The 22,551-nt window shown below is 38.1% G+C and overlaps 1 protein-coding gene across 1 annotated transcript; it reads left to right on the top strand.

The window, feature by feature from the left end:
- The first annotated feature begins 287 nt into the window (after window positions 1-287).
- On the top strand, window positions 288-22,551 carry DAW1 (dynein assembly factor with WD repeats 1). Its single transcript, XM_086754570.1, has 13 exons — window positions 288-330; window positions 1,480-1,552; window positions 3,304-3,448; window positions 6,686-6,744; window positions 7,401-7,523; window positions 9,132-9,231; window positions 11,562-11,669; window positions 12,691-12,797; window positions 15,922-16,024; window positions 16,431-16,545; window positions 17,607-17,683; window positions 19,943-20,105; window positions 20,766-22,551. The coding sequence occupies exons 1-13, from the start codon at window positions 291-293 to the stop codon at window positions 20,798-20,800; spliced, it is 1,248 nt and encodes a 415-aa protein (XP_086610696.1). The 5' UTR covers window positions 288-290; the 3' UTR covers window positions 20,801-22,551.

Here is a 22,551-nt window from a genome sequence, read left to right as displayed (position 1 = left end):
CAGCCATCAAAGCCGGCAGTCAGCTCTGCACACCGCTCCTCCCTGCCGCCCCAGACCGTGTGGAGGCCAAAAGCCAGGCCGAAAGGCTTTGAAAAGCCGCCGCCATGCCTGACGTGACCCCCCCCCTCCCTTCAGCTCCTCCCCCCCCCCCGCTCCGCCCGAGGAAAGCGCATGCGCACAAGCGCGGGCTGCCTTTTCCCGCCCGGGGGAGGCGCATGCGCACAAGCGTTGTTTGAGCGTTGCTATGGGAGCGGGCTGAGGGCCGGCGGAGGAGCAGCAGGAAGAGGAGGATGGGGCTGAAGCGGCTGCTGCTCCGTTATTACCCGCCGGGTGCGGAGCGGGACACCGGGAGGCCGGGCTGGTTCCCTGTCCTGTCAGCGGCTGTGCCGGCGCGGCTGGGCTGAGGCCACGCGTGGGGAGCGCCGTGTGGCGGGCGGACCGGCCGGGTGGGGAGGTGCGGGGTGGGGGGCTCCTGTAATGGAGGTTTTTCCTCCCCTCTGTCGCGGGCTGGGGCAGGAGCAAGGGGGTGAATCCTGCACTGGCAGCTGGGCCGACTTCGGGTGGGGTATTTTGGTCTCCTAAAGCCAAAAGTGACAGTAGTTGGCCCCAAAAAATGTACGTGCGTTGAGACCTGTTGAGCAAAAGGTTGCCGTGTTTCTTGTTTTGGTTTTTTTTTTTTTTCTTTGTTTCGTGAATTTTCGGCGCAGAAGCATGCTTTGAAAAGCTGTGCTGCTAAGTTGTCTTCATCATTTGTCATGAACTCAGTCAGGACACTTAATGAATTTTCAGAAGTGAAGCAAGATGGAGATGGCAAGCTCAGGAAGTGTATTGGAAAAACAGATCTTTCTTCCAAAATAAATGCTTTTCTTACAGGCTTGGTAAAATGTAAAATGAGATTTAAAAAGTATTGAAATCATCCCTTCCTACAGAAAACCAAGGAGCAGCAGAACTCTTTAACAATTGTTTCAAAACAGGATGCAATGCGGTTAAACATTTCAATACTTCAGCTCAGTAGAAGGTGCAGAGGTGCCAGAGCATACCTGGAAATGGAAAGTGTGTTATGATTTTCTATGCATTACTGTACGCAGGCCTTTGCAAACACTGAAATAAGTGTAACAGATCTTGTAAAACACATTTTCCAGACGTCTTGGAGTGCTAAACTACAGCAAGTGTCTTCAGGACAGCTTCTTTGAAAGTAGAGCCGATGAAATACTGCAAAAAGTTGTTGGGGAAAAAAGAGCTTGTTCATTTCCAGAATGGAAATTGGCTTATAAATAATAATGTTTCTTATATATATATATATATATATATAGACACACCAGAGTTGTTTATCACCCTGCTAAGTCTCAGCAAGAATGGCCAACTTCCTTCTGTTTCCAAGAACTGGAAGTAGGTCTGCTGAAGTCAACGGAGCAGTAAAAGTGGAAGTATTGCTGGACATCTAATTAAGACCTTTTTGTAATTTTTTTTTTTTTAAAGGAATTATCCTGGAATATGTACAAGGTGGTGAGGCAAAGACCAGATCTATAGATCTACTTGATCTTACACCTGAGTAAGTATGGTATTATTTCAGATAACAGCACTCTGCTGTTTTATAGCATGCTCACATACAAGTCTATTTGATAGTTTTAAACATAATTGAGGTCAGCCATGTCTTTGTTAATAAAATACACAGGAAAGATGAGGAAAAACACTTCAGCAGGGCCTGTTATGACAGGATGAGTGGTAATGGTTTTAAAACATAGGGAGGCAGATTCAGATCAGATATTAGGAAAAAATTTTTTACACTGAGGGTGGTGGAGCACTGGCCCAGGTTGCCCAGAGAGGCGGTGGATGCCCCATCCCTGGAAACGTTCAAGACCAGGCTGGCCGGGGCTCTGAGCAACCTGATCTGGTTGGAGATGTCCCTGCTCCTGGCAGGGGGGTTGGACTGGGTGGGCTTTGACGGTCTCTTCCAACCCAAACCCTTCTGTCATTCTATGATGGTGAAGTCGTTATCCTACTATTTTAAATACAGAATCTTTCATTCCAGCTGATTATTACTGTCATGATTTTCTGTTGAGAGATGAAGCCTCTCAACCATAGATGACGTGGTATAAGGCAAGTAAGCGATTCCCTCTCATGTGTTTGTGTGGAGAAACTAAGTATCTACTTTGGTTGCAAGTAGTGGAAGTTTTCTGGTTTCTTTTGTCGTGAACCTAATTGCAGTTAGCTTCTTAGAAAAACAAGTAAGAGCGGATAATCTGATTTTCTAGCCTCCTACGGACGATAAAAGAAATTGCAGGAGCTTGATGTATCTAAAAATCAGGGATTGGCCCAACTGAAGAATAAAAAAATATAATGTATTTGAAAGTCAAGGTTAGATTTAATTTTAATAGGATACCTTTAGGTATTACTAGTTTTTTGTCTTCCTGGAACTATGCAGCTTAGTACTCTGGATAAAACCTATGGAGCCACTTTGTGAAAGAAATTAGTTGTTTGGTGTTACTTAACAGGAGTATAAACACTGAGAGGATACTGATTTATGGGCACGTTAGTGGGTCCCGTTAAAATGACTCATACAGAAAATCTCCTTTAGATGGCAATAATTTACTTACTAATAGAAATCCTAAGCTTTCTTGCTAGAATTAGTTTTAAGTGTGCGTTGCTGCTTTGACTGCTGGCTATTGCCAACCCTCAGTTTCTCATGGGTGCCCAGGAATCATCAGTTTATCTGATGATATGATATCCGGTTCCACAGACTAGCTGTGAACCACTTCCTGGGCGCTCCGTGGACACCGGTAGACTCCGGACCATGTTTTGGAAGTTATTATCATAACGAAGATTTATAGGAACAGGCATATATTTGTGAAGCGACAGACAGAGATAGTTTTAACACTTGCCATGAATAATTTATCTTGTTGGTACTTCATGAGCAATTCATTTGGAATTTATGAAATTCCACTTTAATTTAGATACTTATTCCAAAACTATCAGTTTTGGATACATATCTCCCATATCTGACCCTCTGTGGAAACCCTTTGAAAACATAATTTGTTTGCCAAGCTAAAATTTGAAAAAGGGAAATCTTACTGACCAAGCTTAGTAAAAGAGGGAAGGAAGTATAGAAACCAAGAAAAACATATCCATATCTCTTTCAGCTGCTATAGAATGAGATGAACACAAACAATTTCATTGCTTACTTCAGTTTCTCTGCAAGTAAATAATATTTTTGCAGTTATATTCATAATTATTGCCAGAGGATGAAATCTGGTGGGTTGTACTTTTTTTTTTTTCTTCTTTCTTTCTTTCTCTCATGATTAGCACAGATGCCATAGCCTTAGTAGAAGAAATTCAAAAAGGAGAACCTCTCATCACAGCTTCATGCAAGGAACATGTCATACATTTAGTACGAAGATTGCAAGAGAAGCTAGGGGAAAAAGAGGATCACAAGTTCTATCTTTTTAAGGTCAGAGGCATCTTCAAAACATTTTGGGGCATTTGGGGGGGTTTCAGTTGTGATGTTGAGAGTATGTTTTTACTGTCATGTGTCGTGCCTGAGAGCAAAATGTGAGCTTTATGACCAATTTCTTGGCACTTTTCAATCATCTCTGCATGCGGAGTGACTGAGTCTGGCTTGGTTATGTCTGCCAGGAATTCCCCCAAAAGGCTGGGAGGTGTAACTGCTAGACACTGCTTACACAGGCTTGTGTACAAGTGTGCGTTTTGGGTGGAGAGAAGTAATTTTTTATTTGTCAAATAACACTCTGTGGACCAGAAACACCCATAGTTCTGTTTAAAGAAAACCTGTAAATAGACCCCAAGTAAATTAGTTGCTGGGAAAGGCCCAAGATATTTTCATACCCTTGTCTGCTTGATCTTCATTTTGTGAAAATGATGGGTTTTTTTAATGTATTCTGCTACACACAGTAATACCGGTTGTTATTACTATCTGCCATTACTACTCTCTTTGGATTGTTTGATCTTCAGCTTACAGACAGCGCTTGAAAAGTTTCTTTTAAATGAGTAAGTTTTTTAAGAACAATTATTAGAGAGACCTTCCAGGGCTTCAAATCCAGGATTCAATCGGTCAGAAGAGAATAGATTTTGTTGTATTTACCTGTGGAAATAAAAATAAAATGACTTCCCTGGATTGCGTGTTGCAATCTGAAATAATTAAGTGTTGTATCTTGATTGTGTCGGCAGATGGCAATGTGTAGCTGTTCAAAGTTGACGGTCAGTGCTATGTTATTGATTGTTACTTTGGATTTAGAGAGAAAAGGCAGAAGTTTGGTGTCGGTTTGTTTGGCTAACCTGCCCCCCCGCTTACATATTGCTAGATATACCTTGGGTTCTTTTGACCAACAGTACACACCTGGGTGAATTCTGCAAAGATCTGGGCATTTAACCTGGAAAACAGAGCTATGTGATAAGGCATCTTTCCTTAAACCAGAAACTTGTACAATTTATGCTCTCAACTGAGATAATGCTTTGCTTTTCACTGGCTTTTAAAACTGTTTGTTCGTCACAGAGACAAATCATCAAATGCTTGTTCAAATTTCAGGTAAATGTATTTTTTGGGTATAGTGCCGCATTTGAGCTTCTGTATTTGGAAATAATAGAGACAGGCATATCCAATCAGTGCTGGCTTATTTCCTTCACTCAGGTGTAGTTAGAAGTGTGTGAAAAGGACTTGTTTTATGTTTCAGTTCCATTTAAGTCTTCCAAATGAAACATGAGTATCAGGTGCTTCTGAGATACTGATAAAATACAAGAAGTGGGTGGGAGTGAGAATTATTTTTTCCCCTCAAAAAAATATTCCATGTGTTTACATAGCTTGGAAATTAATTTTTTTTTTCCTGTTGCACTGGAGCATAATCTTAAATGAGTGTATAATCCCATCTTTTTGTTATTTCCAGCAATTGTGGTGCCAATATTGTGTTAGGCACCCTGCAGAGAAGCGAGCTATTGTAACCATTTCTCAGGTTTTAAAATATTACATACCAATGGTATGCTGTAGTGATTTTTACCTTAGGGGCTGCTGTAGCAGGTTTTGCAGAACTGAGGTACATTTTCAAATATTGCCTTAGGGTTTGATTATTGTATCATTTGCATGAGCAATTCTTGCTGGCTTAGAGTTCTGTGGATGAAGCAACTGCAGCACTGGGTATTGGAAGAACAGCATTAGTCCTGTGAGCTGAAATTAAACATAAACTTATCTTGTTTTCCTCCGTTTTTTTTTTCATAATTGTTAAATATGTTTGTTGTTCAGAGCTGCCTGCATGGAGCCCTAAAAATGTAATGGATCAAATTTCCATGAATTTCCATAATTATCCGTTCTCATATGCAGATATTTGTATGATTTGGCTGTTTTAAAAAAAGCAAAATATTGTCATTTACACATCTTGATTGCCCATTCCCACTGCTGTAGCTGAAACTACAACTTGTCTTACATTCTCTAGAGAACAGAAATTGCAGTTTCTCTAACATGAAATATATTTTCTGTTTCTCTCTCTCTCAGTCCTTCCCTTGACCATTGTTATTTCCATTTTATTCAGTTCCTACTATTCTGAAGATGTATGAGCTCCTGTCGTTTTCCTTTTGGAGACAGGCAGCTGAGAACTCTAGAGATAAGAACAAAAAACTGAAGCTCTCGTAATATGTCAGTGGTTAAATGGCATCGCTCATAAATAATTTCTTCTTCATTCTTACCCTACAGAGAAGACCTGGTGGACAACTGCTGTGTTTTTAACATCCCTTTACTTCACTGTCAGCTCAGGTTATCATTTCATTATGCTTCAGACTCGAGCAGAAGCCAGCTTGTTAATAGGTGAAAGACGTTCAAACACAAACTCTGCTGTACAGTAGCCAGCTTATTCAAACACAAACCAGATTATAACTTTCTTTTTTTTTGGTAATTTTCAAGGTGTAATGGCATGCTGACTTTCATTGGCAGTGTCTGAAAATGCTTTCACCTATGTTTAATAAACCTCAATATGTATTATTATGTCTATGAGATAAATTACATGAACCTTATATGCTATCTGATTAAAAGACCTTGGAAGCAGTGTTAGAAAAACAGTGACCTCCATAGCCTACACCATACAAGCAGACACCAAATTTGAAATTCCCTCTTCAAATTCTACCTTGAGAAGTATCTTTGTTATGGCTCTACATGCCTTTTTTTTTTGTTGTTGTTGTCATTACCTCGTAGGACATACCTGTAGCTTATTTCTGTTCTTCTTATTTTTTAAAACAACATCATACACCAGCAGAAAGCATCCCATAACCTAAAAGACTCGAAATACTCAATTCAGCTGGATCTCTTGATGCACTATATAAGGCTTAATATTAGTTGGGATTTCCTTCATCAGTGACCTCACTAAGCACAATCTCCTCACTCATTTGTTTTTGCCCTCTCAGCTCTGGTCTAGGGTTCCGTTTTCCACCCTCAGAGAAGGTGGAGAAAAAGCAAACATAGGGAAAAAGCAGTTCATTCAATATAAATTTGGTACTACGTATCATCTGCAGTGATAACCTGCTGAGGCATGGGGGATTTTTTTAGTTAGGGGTTAATGTAATACAGCTGTAAGTGCTAATCTGACAGGAGGAAAAGAAAATATTAACCTATTGAATATTTTGAGCAATTGTAGGCATATTTTATTTGCATCAAATGTTTTCTTCTCTCCCCTCACTTCTATTTCAGGTACTTAGAGCGCATATATTGCCACTGACTAATGTAGCATTTAACAAATCGGGTTCCCGGTAAGTTGTTTTCACAGTCAAAATACATAATCACTAATTGAAGTTTTGTATTTGTGAATTAATTTGTAAGGGAATTTCAATGTGCTTATCTTGTTGCAAAAAGAATTCAGCTGTGCTGCTTATAAACAGCTTCAGGCGTGATTGAGGATTAGATTTCAGGCCTCTGTGGGAGAACCAATGGGAGATGCAAGAAAGTAGCAGATGAGATTCAATGTATGTAACTTTTTTCTTCCAAGGTGATAGTTTGTTGACAATTAGTGCATTTCAGAAAGAAGCACCTTTAATGGCAATAAAGTGAATATTACTAAAAGCTAAATGAGTCTTTGACACAAATTAATTTGGGACTTTCGCTGTAGTGGAATTTCATGTTAATTGATTTCACTGTGGGCACATGCCTAATCATTTTTTCCTTCATGTCTTGAAAGCAGCAGCTTGCTTTCTAGTTGAAACACATTAAAGATTAGAAACAAGAGGTTTTTTTATGAGTAATATTTAAGAAAAAAGAGGAACCTCTATAATCATTAATTATATTTTTGAAAGTAAGAAGAGATTTAGGGTCTGAGACAGTGCTAACTGAAATCTGTGGAAATAACTCGTTCAACTATGCACCAGTGAGATATTTGCTGCATTCAGAAATTAATTTCTCTTTGCTTTAGCTTTATCACTGGAAGCTATGATAGAACCTGCAAAGTATGGGATACTGCATCAGGAGAAGAGCTGTGTACGCTGGAGGGACACGGAAACGTCGTCTATGCAATAGCTTTCAACAATCCCTATGGGTAAATATATTTTCTCTGAGATACATCATGATTGCTAATCACGTTATTACAAAATACAGAACCGTTGCTCAACTTTAACATAAAATAGGCTATCTCAAATTGAAAGAGTTCAAATTCTGAATTTGTAAAGTTCAACTATAGCTAATCGCTACGGGATGACACTCTACATTATTTGGGTAAGAGATACATTCAAGCATGTTTTCTGCTCTCATTTTTTAAAATGAAATGTAGACATTCAAAGCATGAATTTGATTAGGTATTCAGTGTCTTGCAAAACACATATACAAGTCAGCTTAATATGCTGAAATACAGATTTGTTTCAGTAGTATCTACATGATTAGATTGTATTCTGAATGTTAATAATTCTTTACTGCCTCCATGTAATTGTATGTGATGCAAGATATAAGTACTTACAACAGCTTGTGTTGCTTCAGTTAAGGAGAAAGAACATTTCTGTCATTAAAAAAAGCAGATTTCTCCATTTGGTATCACATTCATGATTTGGAAGTGTCACAGCTGTTGAGTAATTTTTAGACAATCCACAGGGTGCCGCTGTATGAATGTCAAATATGAATCTGTGCCTCTTGATTTCTGCGGTAACTGTTTGCCCTAAGTTAGAATTGCCACCTGGTAGGTGAAGGGAATGACATGTTAGCCACTGAAGTTTCACTGTCGTTTCCTTTTTGAGGGAGCTGTCATGGAGACCATTTTGCTTCTCTGCAAAATAAGAGAAGTTAATTCTTATTTTTATGTTGAATCACATTACTTCCTTCACTGTCAGATGTCCTGTTTGTCAGTTAAGCAACACACAGTTAACATCAGGAAATAAATGTTAAAGCCTTGTTCTTATGCTATTTGGAGCATCATCATTTCCTTCTAAATGGAAAGAGTGTATCTAACCTGGAACCTGCTATGTCAATGTCTTATATTCTGATATTATTCTTTACTTTAAAAAAACAGTGACTGAAATTCTTGTATATGCTTTGAAGAAACTAATGTATGCCAAAAGTCTGTGCAAAGATCAATAACTAGACTGTAACATAAAAGTGGGGAAGAAATACAGAGCAAGCAAAAACCTGATGGGAACCTTGAGCTACTTTTAAATTAGAAGTTCAGCAAAAAAAAAGATGCTTTTATTTTTTTTTCCCCCCCCCTGCTAATCTTTAGGTTTCTATACAGTGTCCCTTGCTATGTTTTCTGGGTACCTCAGTTCAGTTCAGCCTTGCTGTAACTGCAGTTGGTCACAACACTTCCACTGACTTCAGAGGGAGTGGAGTTTGACCTCTGAAATCTAGATAAACTCCTTATAGAAAGAGTTAGAGCTGTTGATAAACAGACACTATCTGGTGAGATGACATCACTTTTAAATACGTCTGGAAGTACAGCACATAACCTAATGTAGGTTACTCATCAGTTATGTGCTAATTGTGCTGTTGTGCACAGTAGCTCTTCTAGAAACTGATTCTGTCCGCTAATTTTTGCCCTTACCGTACCTTGCACCAAAATGCATGCAAGCTGCAATGACTGGGTATTGTTTCTGGGAGTTCTACTGTCTTTGAAGTCAGAGGGTTTTTTCTAAATAGAAATGACAGGATTTTTTCAATTTAGTGACAAGATCGCCACTGGATCTTTTGATAAAACCTGCAAACTGTGGAGTGCGGAAACAGGACAATGTTATCATACTTTCAGAGGACATAGTGCAGAAATAGTGAGTACTGATGGGCGTTTCTCATTGCTTTATGTTTCCTCACACCATCATTGATGCCTGTGGGTTCCAAGCCCCTGTGAACTGACACTGGAAGGGGCAGATATTCTGCCTCTTCTATTCGTACATTCAGATATTGTGAACATTCCTGCACTGCAAGAAAAGGTCTTGAGAAACAGAATAAAACATTGTATACAGTTTGAAATGATGGTTTTATTTTTAGTTTGTTCCAATTTCCCTTGTTTGCTAAATGTTAAAATATCTTTGAAAAATACCTTAATGATTGAAATTTTCTATTTATTGCACATATTTATTCTGTAATTTGTTTACCTCTCATTTTTTTCCTAGACATGTTGCATTGCCTCTCGTATTTGCAGAACTAAATACACAAGAACATCATTGCTTGTATGGCTGTCTTTCATGCTGAGGTCTGTACTTCATGTACAGGACCAACTGGAGCCATAGAAGAATAAATTTCTGAAACTAACTGTGTTAACTGGGAATATGTGGCACTCTGAAATGTCAAAGATATATGAAGCAAAAACATTTTAAACTTGAAAATGGTTGTTTTCCTTTCCAATGCACTAGGAGCCCTATTAGCAATAGCAAATATCTTGATGCACAGCTTTCTAATCTAAAAGATCAAGGCAAATCCACTGAAACTCTTAATTTCAATGCAGAATTTTTTTTTTTTTTTTAGATAAAAATAGCTATACAATCATTATTCAATAAAGCATTTCTGGAAACGATTGGAAATTAATTTGTAGATTGTAAGGCCTAACTAGTGTGAGAAAATGGTGATTTAGCTTAGTGGAAGGCGAGGTTGGTTTCTGTGGGGTTTTTAATTCTCTGGATATTTTGAAACAGTTATCCCTTACCATGGAGAACAAGCTTGCTTATTGAGGCAGGCTGCAGTGATTTTGCTTCCGCAAATCAGTTACCTAAATATTTAAAGGCTTCTCAATTTCTTCTGATTTCTGCAGGGGTTAGATTAAAACCAAAGTGTTATGACTTGTGCTAGCACGTAACTAGTAGAAGGTAATAGCCAGCAGAAGAGGGTGTGTTTCTCTGAACAAGACCTGTTTCTGAAAGGTTATTATTGTGTGTGATACATTGCTGGAAAGGGAAGTCCATAGTTATTCAGTATTTTTAAAAAAAAAAAAAAAAAGAGGGGAAAAAAGAAAAAGAAACAGACTTAGTGAAAATGCACCAGTGACCTCAGCTGCTGTTTTCCTTTTTAGAAGACACCTCCTATTCTTTATGAGCAGAACAATCATATTGAATAATTACAGAGAATGGGAAGAAGACTACATGATTTTTTTTTTGTGTGAAAAATGAATTAAGGAAGTGGTTGAGCTTTTGTTCTTGCTTTTTCATAAATAAATATGTTGTGGGGACAACCTTGGCAAATGGCCTAGATAATGACACCTGTGAAGAGTGTGAGTATACAGAGTGTGTTTGTGTGTACACAAAACTCTCTGGAGGCTCTTTGCCTCAAACTGGTCAAGGTAAAGAGGAAGCCTGCCTCGTTAGGGAGGACTGTCAGTCAGATTGAACAGTGACTGGAGAATCTCAAAGAGAATTTTGAAATAAAGAAAAAGGAGGAAGTAGAAGAAGATTAAAAAAATCTAGAAAATGTGTAACAGAGTAGGGGAGACATTAGTCTGGAAGCAGCAGTTGTCAAAACCTGCTCTGGTGCTTCCAGAAGTTGCTCTGGGCATCACAATCTCTGCTGAGACCCGAGAGTGTACCCTTCCTTTTGGAGACCCCATGAGGAGTCTGCGCCTGGCTAGTGGATGTCAGTAGGGGCTTCGACAAAAGGCCCCTCTGTCAGTTAACTATGCGCTGTTAATAAATTAACTGACTGCTTCAGTCTTGATTTTTATTAAAACTTTGTGAACTAAATAATTTCTCCTTGTGACACAGAATGAAGCACCTAGATAGTGAATTTTAATACAGGCTCAGGAAACAATACAGGAATTCTTCCAGTAAGTCTTTTTAATGCATTGCCATTGCAAAGCAGGCAATTAGTCCATTTGATTTGAGTCGTCATCCAGAGCTATGTCATAAAGATTCATTGCTTCTAGTGAGCTGTTGGAAGAACTCTGCAATTTTTCTGTATGCCGTAAAATATTAAGTCAGACTTTTGTCTTGTTTAAAAAAAAATAACTAACTCATTGTTCTTGAGAACTAACTCAATTTTTCTGTATGCCGTAAAATATTAAGTCAGACTTTTGTCTTGTTTAAAAAAAATAACTAACCCATTGTTCTTGAGAAAATGTATGTAAATAATCTCCTTTCCCACTTTTTCCATCCAACGTTTCTTGCTACAGGTATGTTTATCATTTAATCTTCAGAGCACATTGGTGGCAACTGGAAGCATGGATACCACTGCCAAATTATGGGATATAGAGAAGGGAGAAGAAATAGTCACTTTAAGCGTATGTTTGCCTTTCTTATGTTTTGAAGAGTGTTCCTCGCTTTCTTAGTTTTCTAAGTGTGATAAGTAACAGTATAACCGTTGCAACAGTTTCAAAACTTGCAGTTTCTTTCACCAGGTGGTCCCACAGTGACTGTGGTTACAAAACAGATTAAGAAAACTTGAAGCTACGATATTTTATAAGAAGTCCTACTTATCAAAAGACAGATTTTCTCATTTCAGTGACATTACTGCTATAGATTAGAATGCCTTCCTGTTCCTATATTGTAAATTGTGACCTCCTCTGCATTAACATAAAGTAACTCTGAGAACACTGATGTTGGACACTACATCTATATGGATCTTCTAGTAAGCATCAGCAGAGGAGAGCCATCCGATTACCTCTAGGTTGCGATGCCTCTTTGCTGGACATGGCTTGCTAGGATTCCACAGCTTCAGATTGGTCTGTGCTGTTTCAGTGCATTTCTCTCGCTTGCACAGATCCTAAATAACAAGTAGCGCTTAAGCTTCCTTTGGTGTATGTGGCCTGTAGAGTGAGGAAGGCGTTTTCTCCTCCTTGACTTGCTCTTCCTCAGAGCCCTGAGCAGAGCAAAAAGCAGTGTAATGTGTGAACCTTTAGCTTGTAAGTATGCTTACGTTCATTTTTCCAAGCGTCTCCACCAACACCGATGACACGCCGTACTGTAGTTTACTGTAAGTGAATCACCTGATTTCAGTATGTACAGGTGAACAAATGTGATTCCGTTTAAACCAAATAGTGCAAAGATGCACTGATGAACTTACTGGACAATTGCTCACTGCTTAAGTGGGGTGCCTGATTTTTTGCAGTTGTTGGGATATTGACTGTTGCACACTCCGGTAGATCTGTCTGTCAAAACTGTGATATACTGGATAGGACAGTAAATAATATATTGAAGGTTTACAGCAGGATTATACTACTAGAAATAAAACTACCTATTAAACTACATTAATGCAAAAGTCATAATTTGCGTTCTCATACTCCTTTTAAAAAATTCTCTCAGGGGCACTCAGCAGAAATTATTGCGTTGTCTTTCAACACCGCTGGAGACAGGATTATCACTGGCTCCTTTGACCATACAGTAGCCGTGTGGGACGTTGGCACTGGCAGGTACTAAAGTACTAATAAATATCATTTTACATTGCGTGCTCTAGTGATGAATTAAAGAGACAATGTTGAGCTACAAATTACAAACCTTCCTTTTTTTACTTCATTTAGAGTGTGCATTCCTTCATCTATTCCCTTTGTTCTTCTGAAAAGGAGTGCTGCTCAGGAAATGCTTTTGGATGTGGGGAAAAAGGAAAAAAAATTATCAACATGGAAACTCATGGTTTGGAAAGAGTCTAGAATTTCTAGATGGAACAGACTGTTTAAGTAGAAACAAAGTATATTTTATGTTGTAGAAAATTAGTCTGGTCACATAGTTCTTATAACTGTAGAGGGTCCGTTCTCCTTCTCGCAATCTGTTATGTCAGTATAAATTTATAAAGAGGAGAAAAATTGGCCCCTCTCACTGCAGAGCACAAAACATTGTGATTATGAAACCAAGAAATAATAATGTAGTAGCTAAATATGAGCTTCTTGTATTATCCTGACAAATCCACTTCTTTTCTCAACTGGAAACTCATATAAGTAGAATAATAAAATGATTGCCTTGATTGCTAACAAAGTAATTTATGAAGACAATGATTCCACTACATTTTCAGAGGTCATGTCTTTTTTCTTTCTGTGAGAGCAAGGGGAATCTCTGGAATTTATACATAAAAGGAAAGTGTGTGTATAGTACCTTGGGGTAATTAACAATGTGTATCGCCTCAAAACAAGAGTAATCATAATGTAAAAAAATAATGTACACATAGTATATCATTTAAGGCCTGATCCTGTAAGCTTTGAGCTTATTCAACACCTACTTAGGAGGCACACATTTAGCAAATTGGACCTTTGGACTCAACTTTATTCAATCTAGTGCCCTTGCAAATATTTTTGTTTGAAAACAGCTGCTTCTTCCAGCTTCTTGTCTGAGCCTTCAGTGACGTCAAAGTATTGCAATTTTCATGTTGCATTCTTTTTTTTTTTTCTAAGAAATGAATGTGGACTTCACATCAGGCTCAATACCAAGAAGTGGAGTATGAAGGAGAAAATTCTCATTTAAACACTGGCAGCTCTGGTAATTAGCTAGTGGGCAACATAATTGTGCCAGGGCCAGCATTCAGCCTTTTTGATGGCAATTGGGCGTGTATACGCTTAGTAATAAAGAAAATTTGCAATCTGAAAGATGGTGAGCAAATCATACTTTGCTGTATACAGGTTCAGGTAGATTTTTGCAAAAATCTTGTAGGTGATGTTGTGTGTGCCCGTTTTTCACCATACGAAATAGATGAGAAGCACTGCTTTCCAAATTTGAGTTTGAACGTGGAAGTTTCTTTTCATTTTGCTGGCTGACTCTGACTATCTGTGTTCCTCAGTTTTATTCTGGGTAGGTATCCAGAATTGTCCTGAGGGCAGTTGATGTAGGGACAAGAAATCTCAAAAAGGTTCAAGATATTCTTCATAAAGTGTTAAAATGAAAAAAAAAAAGGAAGGGCAGTGGGGGTGGTGGAACATGCTTTTGTAATCCAGGTCTGTATTTCATCAATAATTTCTTCATGGCAGATGCAGTCAGCTATAGTTCAGTTGAAGGTGTCTTCAGAGCTTTATTTGACAAATCAACAGCCTGCAACTGGGGTCGAGAGCACCAGACACCAGGATGCTGAGAGAGAGACAGTTTCTTCTTATTTGCAGTTACGGTGCAAATATTAGAGCATCCATATATTAAATTTCACTAGAAACTGAAGGCTAAAGACGAATTATCATGGCTGGAATTGATGTTTTTTAATTTTTTTTTTTTTTTAATAATTTAAATGGAAAATTTTTATGGCATTTCACAGCTTGTTTTCTGGGTTCTTCCTGATAGATAGTGTTTTCTGTGAGATGTACCACGCGTTGTTATTTATTCTGCTTCTTGATTGGATATTTATATTCAAGTTTGAAACCTGGACTGCCTTCTCAAACTTTGGAAATTAAAGCTGTTCAGTTTTAAATTAAAACTTTTTTAATTACTAGGTATTTTGAGTATTAGGTATTACAATAACAGCAGTCTTGATGGCCAAATATGTTCACAAAATTAAGTAGTTTTCCACTGTTGTTTTCTGCTTGTTGATTTTTGTTTTCCTGTAAAAAGGTCTGCACAATGCCAACAGCGCAGGCCTCATGTTGTTCAGAAGTAAAAGGAGTAATTCTCTACAATGACATGAGTCCAAGTTTTTGTCATCATAAACAAATAGAAAATTCAGTTGCTCAGGAGATTTGCTTTGCTGTTCACTTCGCACATGTATTATTTTAGCTACCCCCGTATATCTTACGCAATGAGTAAAAACATTTCAGTCACACAAACTCATTTAGTTGTTTTTCTAGTTGTTAGTTTATCCATTAAAGCAGTTTTCTATTAATGATACAGTGATATTAGCATTGTGATAATAACCTAATTTACTAATCCTTTAATATATGTATATCAATTAATCTTTTCTAGGGTTCGTTGCCTTATAGGCCATTAATTCATAGGGAGCAATAATGGCTAATTGTACCCTCTCTATTCAGCTAAAGCGGAAGAATTTAATGGAACTGGTATTGCCAGTCTTGTGCAGCAAGAAGTTCAGGATTAATGAGGATTAGAAATCATATTTCATTTTCAGGCTGTCATTTGCCTGTTACTTGGGAACATGCTCACATTCAGGACCTGATTAGGTTCCATTTGATCTTCAGTGGATTTTGTAAAAGGTTTCGCTTACATGGAGATATAAAGATGTACTGTTTCCAGTTTGTTGAAGTAGGATAATGGGAGACTAATGTGGAAAAACTTGCTGTATGTACTTTGTATGTAGATGAATACAAGAAATCTATCTGTGGTGCTGGAAAGTCATGGCATTTCACTGAATGTACATTCACTAAAATATTTTTGAAAGAAAAGGGAGGACTTTTCCATTTTGTTCCTTACTGCCTCTCTGTCTCAAAGATAAAAAATTATATTGATGTAGCACTAGAATCCTAAATGAGCTGTACCACTCCATTTAATTGCTTTAATGGATAAAATGGTGAAGATTTGACACCTTAACTGTACCATTTTATAAACTTACTTATAATTTATATGCATATATCACAATACAGACTGAAAATGTAAGTTCTGTTTTTTTTGTAGGATGTTGCATATTTTAATAGGTCACCGAGGAGAGATCAGTTGTGCACAGTTCAACTGGGACTGTTCTCTCATTGTCACCGGATCAATGGACAAAACATGCATGGTAAGAAAGTAAAGTACTGAATACAGTTACTTGGTATATAAAAATGTATCTTTTGAAAATGCAAGAGCATTATTTTCACCTAGTATACGTAATTCATTAAAGAATTTGCAACTAAATGCAAAACCTGTAAGCTTATTCACTTCAGTGAAGTCCAGTTAAATAATAATATTTATTTTATTAAAATTATTTATTAAGGCTTCTTTAACCAATACGCTGAAATAACAGATCTATAGGGCTTCATTAAACTGACTAAACAGTGACTCTTTATTGATTTATATCAGGTTTCATGTTAATACTTGTCACACATCAGAAGGGGCCTATACATTTTGCTTTATGGATCAACTAGATATCTATCAAGTAAATTAGTCAAAACAAGCAAGAAAATTACCCTTATTTATCTATGCAGCTGTGGAATGCTATGACTGGGACACATATAGCAACTTTAACGGGGCACAGTGATGAAATACTGGATGTCTGCTTTGATTACGCTGGCCAGCGTGTTGCAGCTGCCTCTGCTGATGGTAAGGGAAGTGACTGGGGCTGCTAGGAGAGTTGCAGTAGTACATAAAATACCTTTGTCCTTTTCTTTTGGTTTTGCTCTGAGTGTAGCGTGGTGAAAGAGGAGTATCATGGCTCGAGACTATAAATCAAGCAATGTTTGTTACATTTTAGAAAGTTTGGCATTATACTTAAGAAGTTTTCCCCAGTGAAAATGTTCTTATTTTTCACACTTTAATCAAATCAACATGTCTTTCCCCTTTAACTTCAAACTTGCTCGGAAGTATTTCACTTGTGGCTTGAAATGTATTTCAAATGTTTAGATAAGTAGCTTTTGAGTGAAGTTTGATTTGGGAGGCTCAAATTTAGGCTTAAATGAAAAAGGTAGTTGGAATTTTAATGGTGGATTTGCTACTAGGCTGTCCAAATGCACAGCAAGAGAGTACACAATAAAGATGTAGTGAAAGAAGCAATTTTGTTTTGTTATTGGTATGCAGCAGTTTTGCATGCTCATTATTTTTTTAAGAATCGCAATAAATAGTTTTGTGTATTCACCTGCACAGTGTTATATTACAGCGCATAATGACAGTACCGTATTATTTTTACACACATAAGTGTTTTGATTTGCACTTTCAGAAAGAGGATATCAGACTGGATGGGGGACAGTATTTGGATCTGACTTGCTGTAGCTGCTAAATTAAGACATAAGACAATGTAATGAGTTTCCTGAAATGTAATCAATAGCTTGTTAAATGTAATATCTGAAATATAATGAAAGCTTTCTGAAGGTATTGTACATGCATTCTGAAATTACAGACTTCAATGGCCCACGTTCTATGTGGACGTTTGTATTTACATTGTAGAAGTTTTCCAGCAGAAACCATTAAGAAGTCAGCCTTGTCCAGCCAGATTACAGATCCTTTTGGAGATACTTTATCCTTGTGGGAAGCAGTGTTAGGATTGTCTTCTATTGCTTTTGAAATCAAACCCGAGTATGAGGTCCTTGGGACCTTATTAAAACATTCTTGTTGAAATGCCTGCTTAAGCATAACAATGTCAAACGGATCCTCATCTGCTACAACAGGATCAGCAAGAATCTATAATGCAGAAACGAAAAAGTGCATTGCAAAGCTAGAAGGGCATGGAGGTGAAATTTCAAAGGTAAGTTGCTTGTGGTTTGCACCTTTTCCTATTTGATTACGTGTGACATCCGATCCACCAGTTATTCCATGAGCCAGGAATACTGTTAAAGAATGTGGCGTAAAATCATCAATATTTAAGATTGAGAGGTCTGGCTAAGAAATTATCTTTACTAAAAGAACATTCCTTTGGACTAAAAGCTGTCAGTCAATGATTGTTTCCAACTCCCCACTTCTGAGCTAAGATAACACCGGGTGTGCTACTCCTATAGGCTCCACCAAGAGCCATTTCTCCATCTTGTCATGTTATTTGCTATTTGATTCCTTAGGATTGTGGAGTTAGCACGCTACTGAAGAAGTCCATCCCTCCCAGGGATGGATATCTGGCTTAGTTAACACTGCAATGATTGCTTTTCCTTACCTCTCTCCTTTTTCTGAAACAGTGTACAAGTTGAGTCTCTGCGATCACTTGGCAGAGAACAGGGGAGCAGAGAGGGAGATGCTGTCTGCATATTTGCTCACTATTTACTAGAGCTTCTTCTAGCTTTACTAGAGCTTCTCCTAAATGGTACTTGTGTTATTACACCCTTGGAGTCCCCAGATCCTCTGATGGAATAAACACAAGGTTTTTAGTCTTTTGATGACATGTTAAGGCTATTGCATCTGAGGCTTATTCCTTGCTTCTGCCAGCTCTGCTCTTCTTTACTCTTCATTTCTCTGCGCACTGCATTTATGGACTGGAACAGAAAAAAAACATATTTCTGTGGCAAAATACATGGAGAATCTTATTTTCAAAAGTGCATAAGGGACTTGGAAGTATAAAGCCTGTTTCAAAACTGACTTGGTCATGAGGAGTATGCTCATGTACTTTGCTGGAATTCTTGTCTGACTTAGTTTTGATTCCCAAAGTTCAGTTCCAGATACATTTAGTTACTTCCGAAATTGTACATATTTTTCAAACTTTGTTATTTAATGCTTGCAACTTTTCATTATTCTTTCAAATTGATAGTTTTCACTAGCTTCCAGGCTAGTATGCTTAGCGTGTGCTCCTTTTGTTTGATGTATTTTGTCATTGAAATATTAATATTTTGAAACTAGGATGGTTCTTGGTGAACAAAGCTCACGTGCTTTCATTGTGTGGATTTGGCTATTATAATCACTCTGCTGAGAGAATATTAAGTTCAGAAGGGCTAGTCTTTCCTCACTTAATATACTCACTGCAGTATTTCACAGTGTAGATGTACTGAGGAATGCAGCCTGAATATCTGCTGACGTGTGGGTGGGTAAGGGACAGCTTCCATCAGGGTCCTTACTGCTGGCATGGTTTCTTTGCTGGAAATCAGAATCTGCTCATCCGGGAGCATGTTGAGAAGTCAGTCTCTTTCTGCAAATGTTCTGCATAGCTGGGATCACTTGGGAAGGTTATGACTTGAAATCAGATTTCTAGAGAACAGACATTTTGCCCTCAGTAATTAAGCAATTTTGCATTATATAATAAACCTGATATTGGCCAGTTAGCACTAGAAAAATATATCTGATTATCTGGAAATGCATGCAATTTTGGCAATGAGTGTTTAACAAATATGAAGACAGACTGCAAAATAAGTTGCCTTCAGTGGAAGTTTTGATGTTAGAGAGATGTATTTAATGTAGAACTCTATACCTCACCTACAAGTGGATGCACTATGTAGGACCTCCCAATTGCTGGAACAGGCTCTCCAAATCCTCGCTGCAACTGGGGCTCCCCAGCCACTGCGGATCTGGATGGTGTATTAATAGGGCAATTGGTGATGTATCTTTCTTAATCACTACTTATTTCCATGTAGTAATGATGAGATGTGTTACCTTTAAATGCTATTGCTCTTGATCTGTTGATAATCACTACTAAGCCTTTATTACCCTCTCTATTTGAATAAATCAAGTGAAACTTAAGTTTGTGGAGTATTTTGGTATTTGAACCTTTTGTGCTGATCCCGCTCAGTCGTAAAACACATTTAAATAAAGTTGTTACAATTATAAAGCAATTGATATTTTGGGGGGTAATATTCTGAAGTCTTGATCCTATAGGAAGGTCATGGTATATAGACCTTCGTACATACACAAATTTTTCAGACACACAGTTTGCCAGAGTGACTGTAGTGGAATACTGTCCTTAATTTTAGCTGAAAAGATGAATGCAAGAGTTGCTAGTTTCTGTTTTCGTCTTTTAATTACTAGATATCCTTCCTTTTTTAGGCATATTGACTTGCTAAGGAATATAACTCTTCTGTATTTTTTAAAGGTCTGTTTCAACCCTAAAGGCAATCGTATATTAACAGCCAGCTCTGATAAAACAGCTCGACTCTGGGATGCTGCTACTGGACACTGCCTTCAGATATTAGAGGGTCATATTGATGAGGTATTCTCCTGCGCTTTCAATTACAAAGGCGACGTAATCATTACAGGTAACTAATATATTCCTTTTTTTTTTTTTTTTTGAGAGACATTTGAAATCTTATTATGGAAAAAAAAAAAAGTCTGAAAATTTTCCTGGGGCCGTATCACAAAAAATACAGGTACCAGCAGTGACTTAAAATATAGCCAAGAAAAGCCAGAAACTCACATTTGAACTGAGGCTTAAGTGGATATGACCATGCACAAATTTGTATAAAGGCATGGGTATACCCTGCCGTCTCTCCCACGGGCACATACTAGCACCAGACTAGTGACTGAGCCATCTTCTCCCAGTGCATCGCAGTGAGAGGTCTGGATGAGCAAATGGCAAAGCTTTTTAAATGGGAGTGCACCTTTTGTGTATTTGGCACTGAACTCTCTTCAGGTTCCCTTAATTTCAGACAAAAAACTGTGGGAGTGCAAAAAGACATAAAGGGAGTATTTGTGATTGCTTTGATCTTTTGGCCGAACTATCAAAATCTGGGACACAGGATGATCTCAGCTATAAATATTGCTGTAGATCCTGCTGTCACTTGCTATCCGTGGACAGAAAAAATATTTCTGTGACTCCTCAGCATTCTGGTTAGATTGTTGACATAGGTGTCAATGAAACTGGATAAATTGTGTGATACAGCTAAATGATTTTCTTCACGGTGTGTGTTTATTACTAGGGAGCAAGGATAACACCTGTAGAATATGGCACTGACTGAAGAGAAGGAAAGATGCGGTTTGGTATATGGCTACTTCGTGAGTTTCGTAGTCAATAAACTCAGTCTTTCAGATCTATTTTCTTTTACCCTCTTTGTTCTCCTTCAGCTTTGCTGTAGTAGAAAAGTTACCTAGATTTTGATAGGTTTGACTTTGCTGATGTCTGGTGGATGTGGAATCACAGAATTGTAGAAGTTGGAAGGGACCTCTGGAGATTGTCTAGTACAACACCGGTGCTCAAAGCACCGTCAGCCAAGCAGGCTTTCCAGGACCAACGTGGTTTTGAATATCTCCAAGGATGGAGACTCCGCAGTTCCTCTGGTTAACCTGCTTAGATTTGATCACTCTCACAGTAAAAAAGCTGTTGGTTGTTTGTTTGTTTTTTTAATATGTTTAAATGGAATGTTTTCTTATATTTCAATTTTTGCACGTTGCCTCTTCCCTGGGTGCCACTGAAGGAGAGTCTGACTCTGTTATCTCAGAGAGAAATTAAGATGAGTGTGAATGAATCCACTAGGATGGGCCCACTTCTTTCTGTGTCATTTTTAACTTTTAACCCTTTTAATAACATAATACTGCATTATGATACACTCAGGTGTGAAAGGGGTGTTGTTATGTACTTGCTCTGAGTACTTTTGTAGTATTTTTTTCATTGTGTAATAAAGTATTGAGTTAAAATGCCAGTTTTGCTACTCGTAATACAATGTCCCACTTGGAATTTCCGGAGAAAACCAGCAACCGTTTGTGAAATGCATTGCTACTAAATATTTCCCATTTTCACCTGAGGTTAAAAAAAAAAAAAAAAGGGTGGTGACTCCAACTCTGAGTCCAGGCCCAAAGATTATGGCCATCTTGAAGAAACTCACCACACCTGGAGCCAAGGATCATGACACAAACTGAGAAGTGGAGGAGGAAGTCTTGCAAGTTATTTACCACCGTACAATGAGCTCTGGCCAGCAATCGCCAGCAGGTTTCACCTGTGCAGAGCTCACCCCCCTTCCCAGCAGAGCACCTGAAACTGCAGTTGCTCTTGGCAGGGGAGTAGTGAAGGAGCAGAGCTGACCGGTCTCTTCCAGCAGCCTTGGAAGAAGTATGAAGAGGCAAAACGTTTGGGACAGAGGTATGCGTGTTGACTGAGAGAAAAAATGAGGAAGGGAAGTGTGCAGCAGAGAAAGAACTTGAATGTATTTTGTTTATATTGTATATCTCTAGGTGGTTATGGACTTCACTTCTAAATGTTGTTAATTTTAGTAGGAAGTCACTAATGCTGATGTGTTCTGACTGTCTCTGAGTGCCTGCCAGCATCTTTGTGTGTAAATAAAGAAACAAAAGTGCCTATCATCACTTGGCAAATATCCCGGTTTTTTCGAGTAGTGTTGTGTTGTGGGAGAACTAAGCAGTGTGCTGCAGATAATTTAAAATTAAACCTTTACAGTTGGCAAAGTGGCTGATAGTAATGTTGCTGTAATGTTTGTGGTGCTTCCTGTTGTCTTGTGCAAAGGCTTACGATATCAAAAGTGTATCTCAGCAGCCTGGAATTGAAAGGGGAGGAGGAACAATGCTGTTCTGTGTTACTTTAGAATTGCCCTGTGTCCCTGCACTTAGAGGTGTGACGGGAGGATTTCTGGCTGACAAAAATGGAGAAAAAGTAGTGTAATGAAATGTGTATGGATACTGTTACATAATTAAAAACTGAAACTTGACATGCTATATAACCATTGAAAAGGAAAAAAATATTTGGACTGGAAA

The sequence above is a fragment of the Chlamydotis macqueenii genome, chromosome 9, assembly GCF_036417535.1.
Source record: "Chlamydotis macqueenii isolate bChlMac1 chromosome 9, bChlMac1.mat, whole genome shotgun sequence".
Lineage (NCBI taxonomy): Eukaryota > Metazoa > Chordata > Aves > Otidiformes > Otididae > Chlamydotis > Chlamydotis macqueenii.
This window is presented reverse-complemented; position numbering and strand designations above follow the sequence as displayed.

What these genes read in the sequence shown, in the direction of transcription:
- DAW1 (XM_086754570.1), top strand. Translation starts at nt 291, where the DNA reads ATGGGGCTGAAGCGGCTGCTGCTCCGTTATTACCCGCCGG. An exon ending in ACAAGTTCTATCTTTTTAAG is followed by an intron (nt 3,449 to 6,685) that starts GTCAGAGGCATC and finishes CTTCTATTTCAG; the next exon opens with GTACTTAGAGCGCATATATT. An exon ending in ATGGAGGTGAAATTTCAAAG is followed by an intron (nt 17,684 to 19,942) that starts GTAAGTTGCTTG and finishes TATTTTTTAAAG; the next exon opens with GTCTGTTTCAACCCTAAAGG.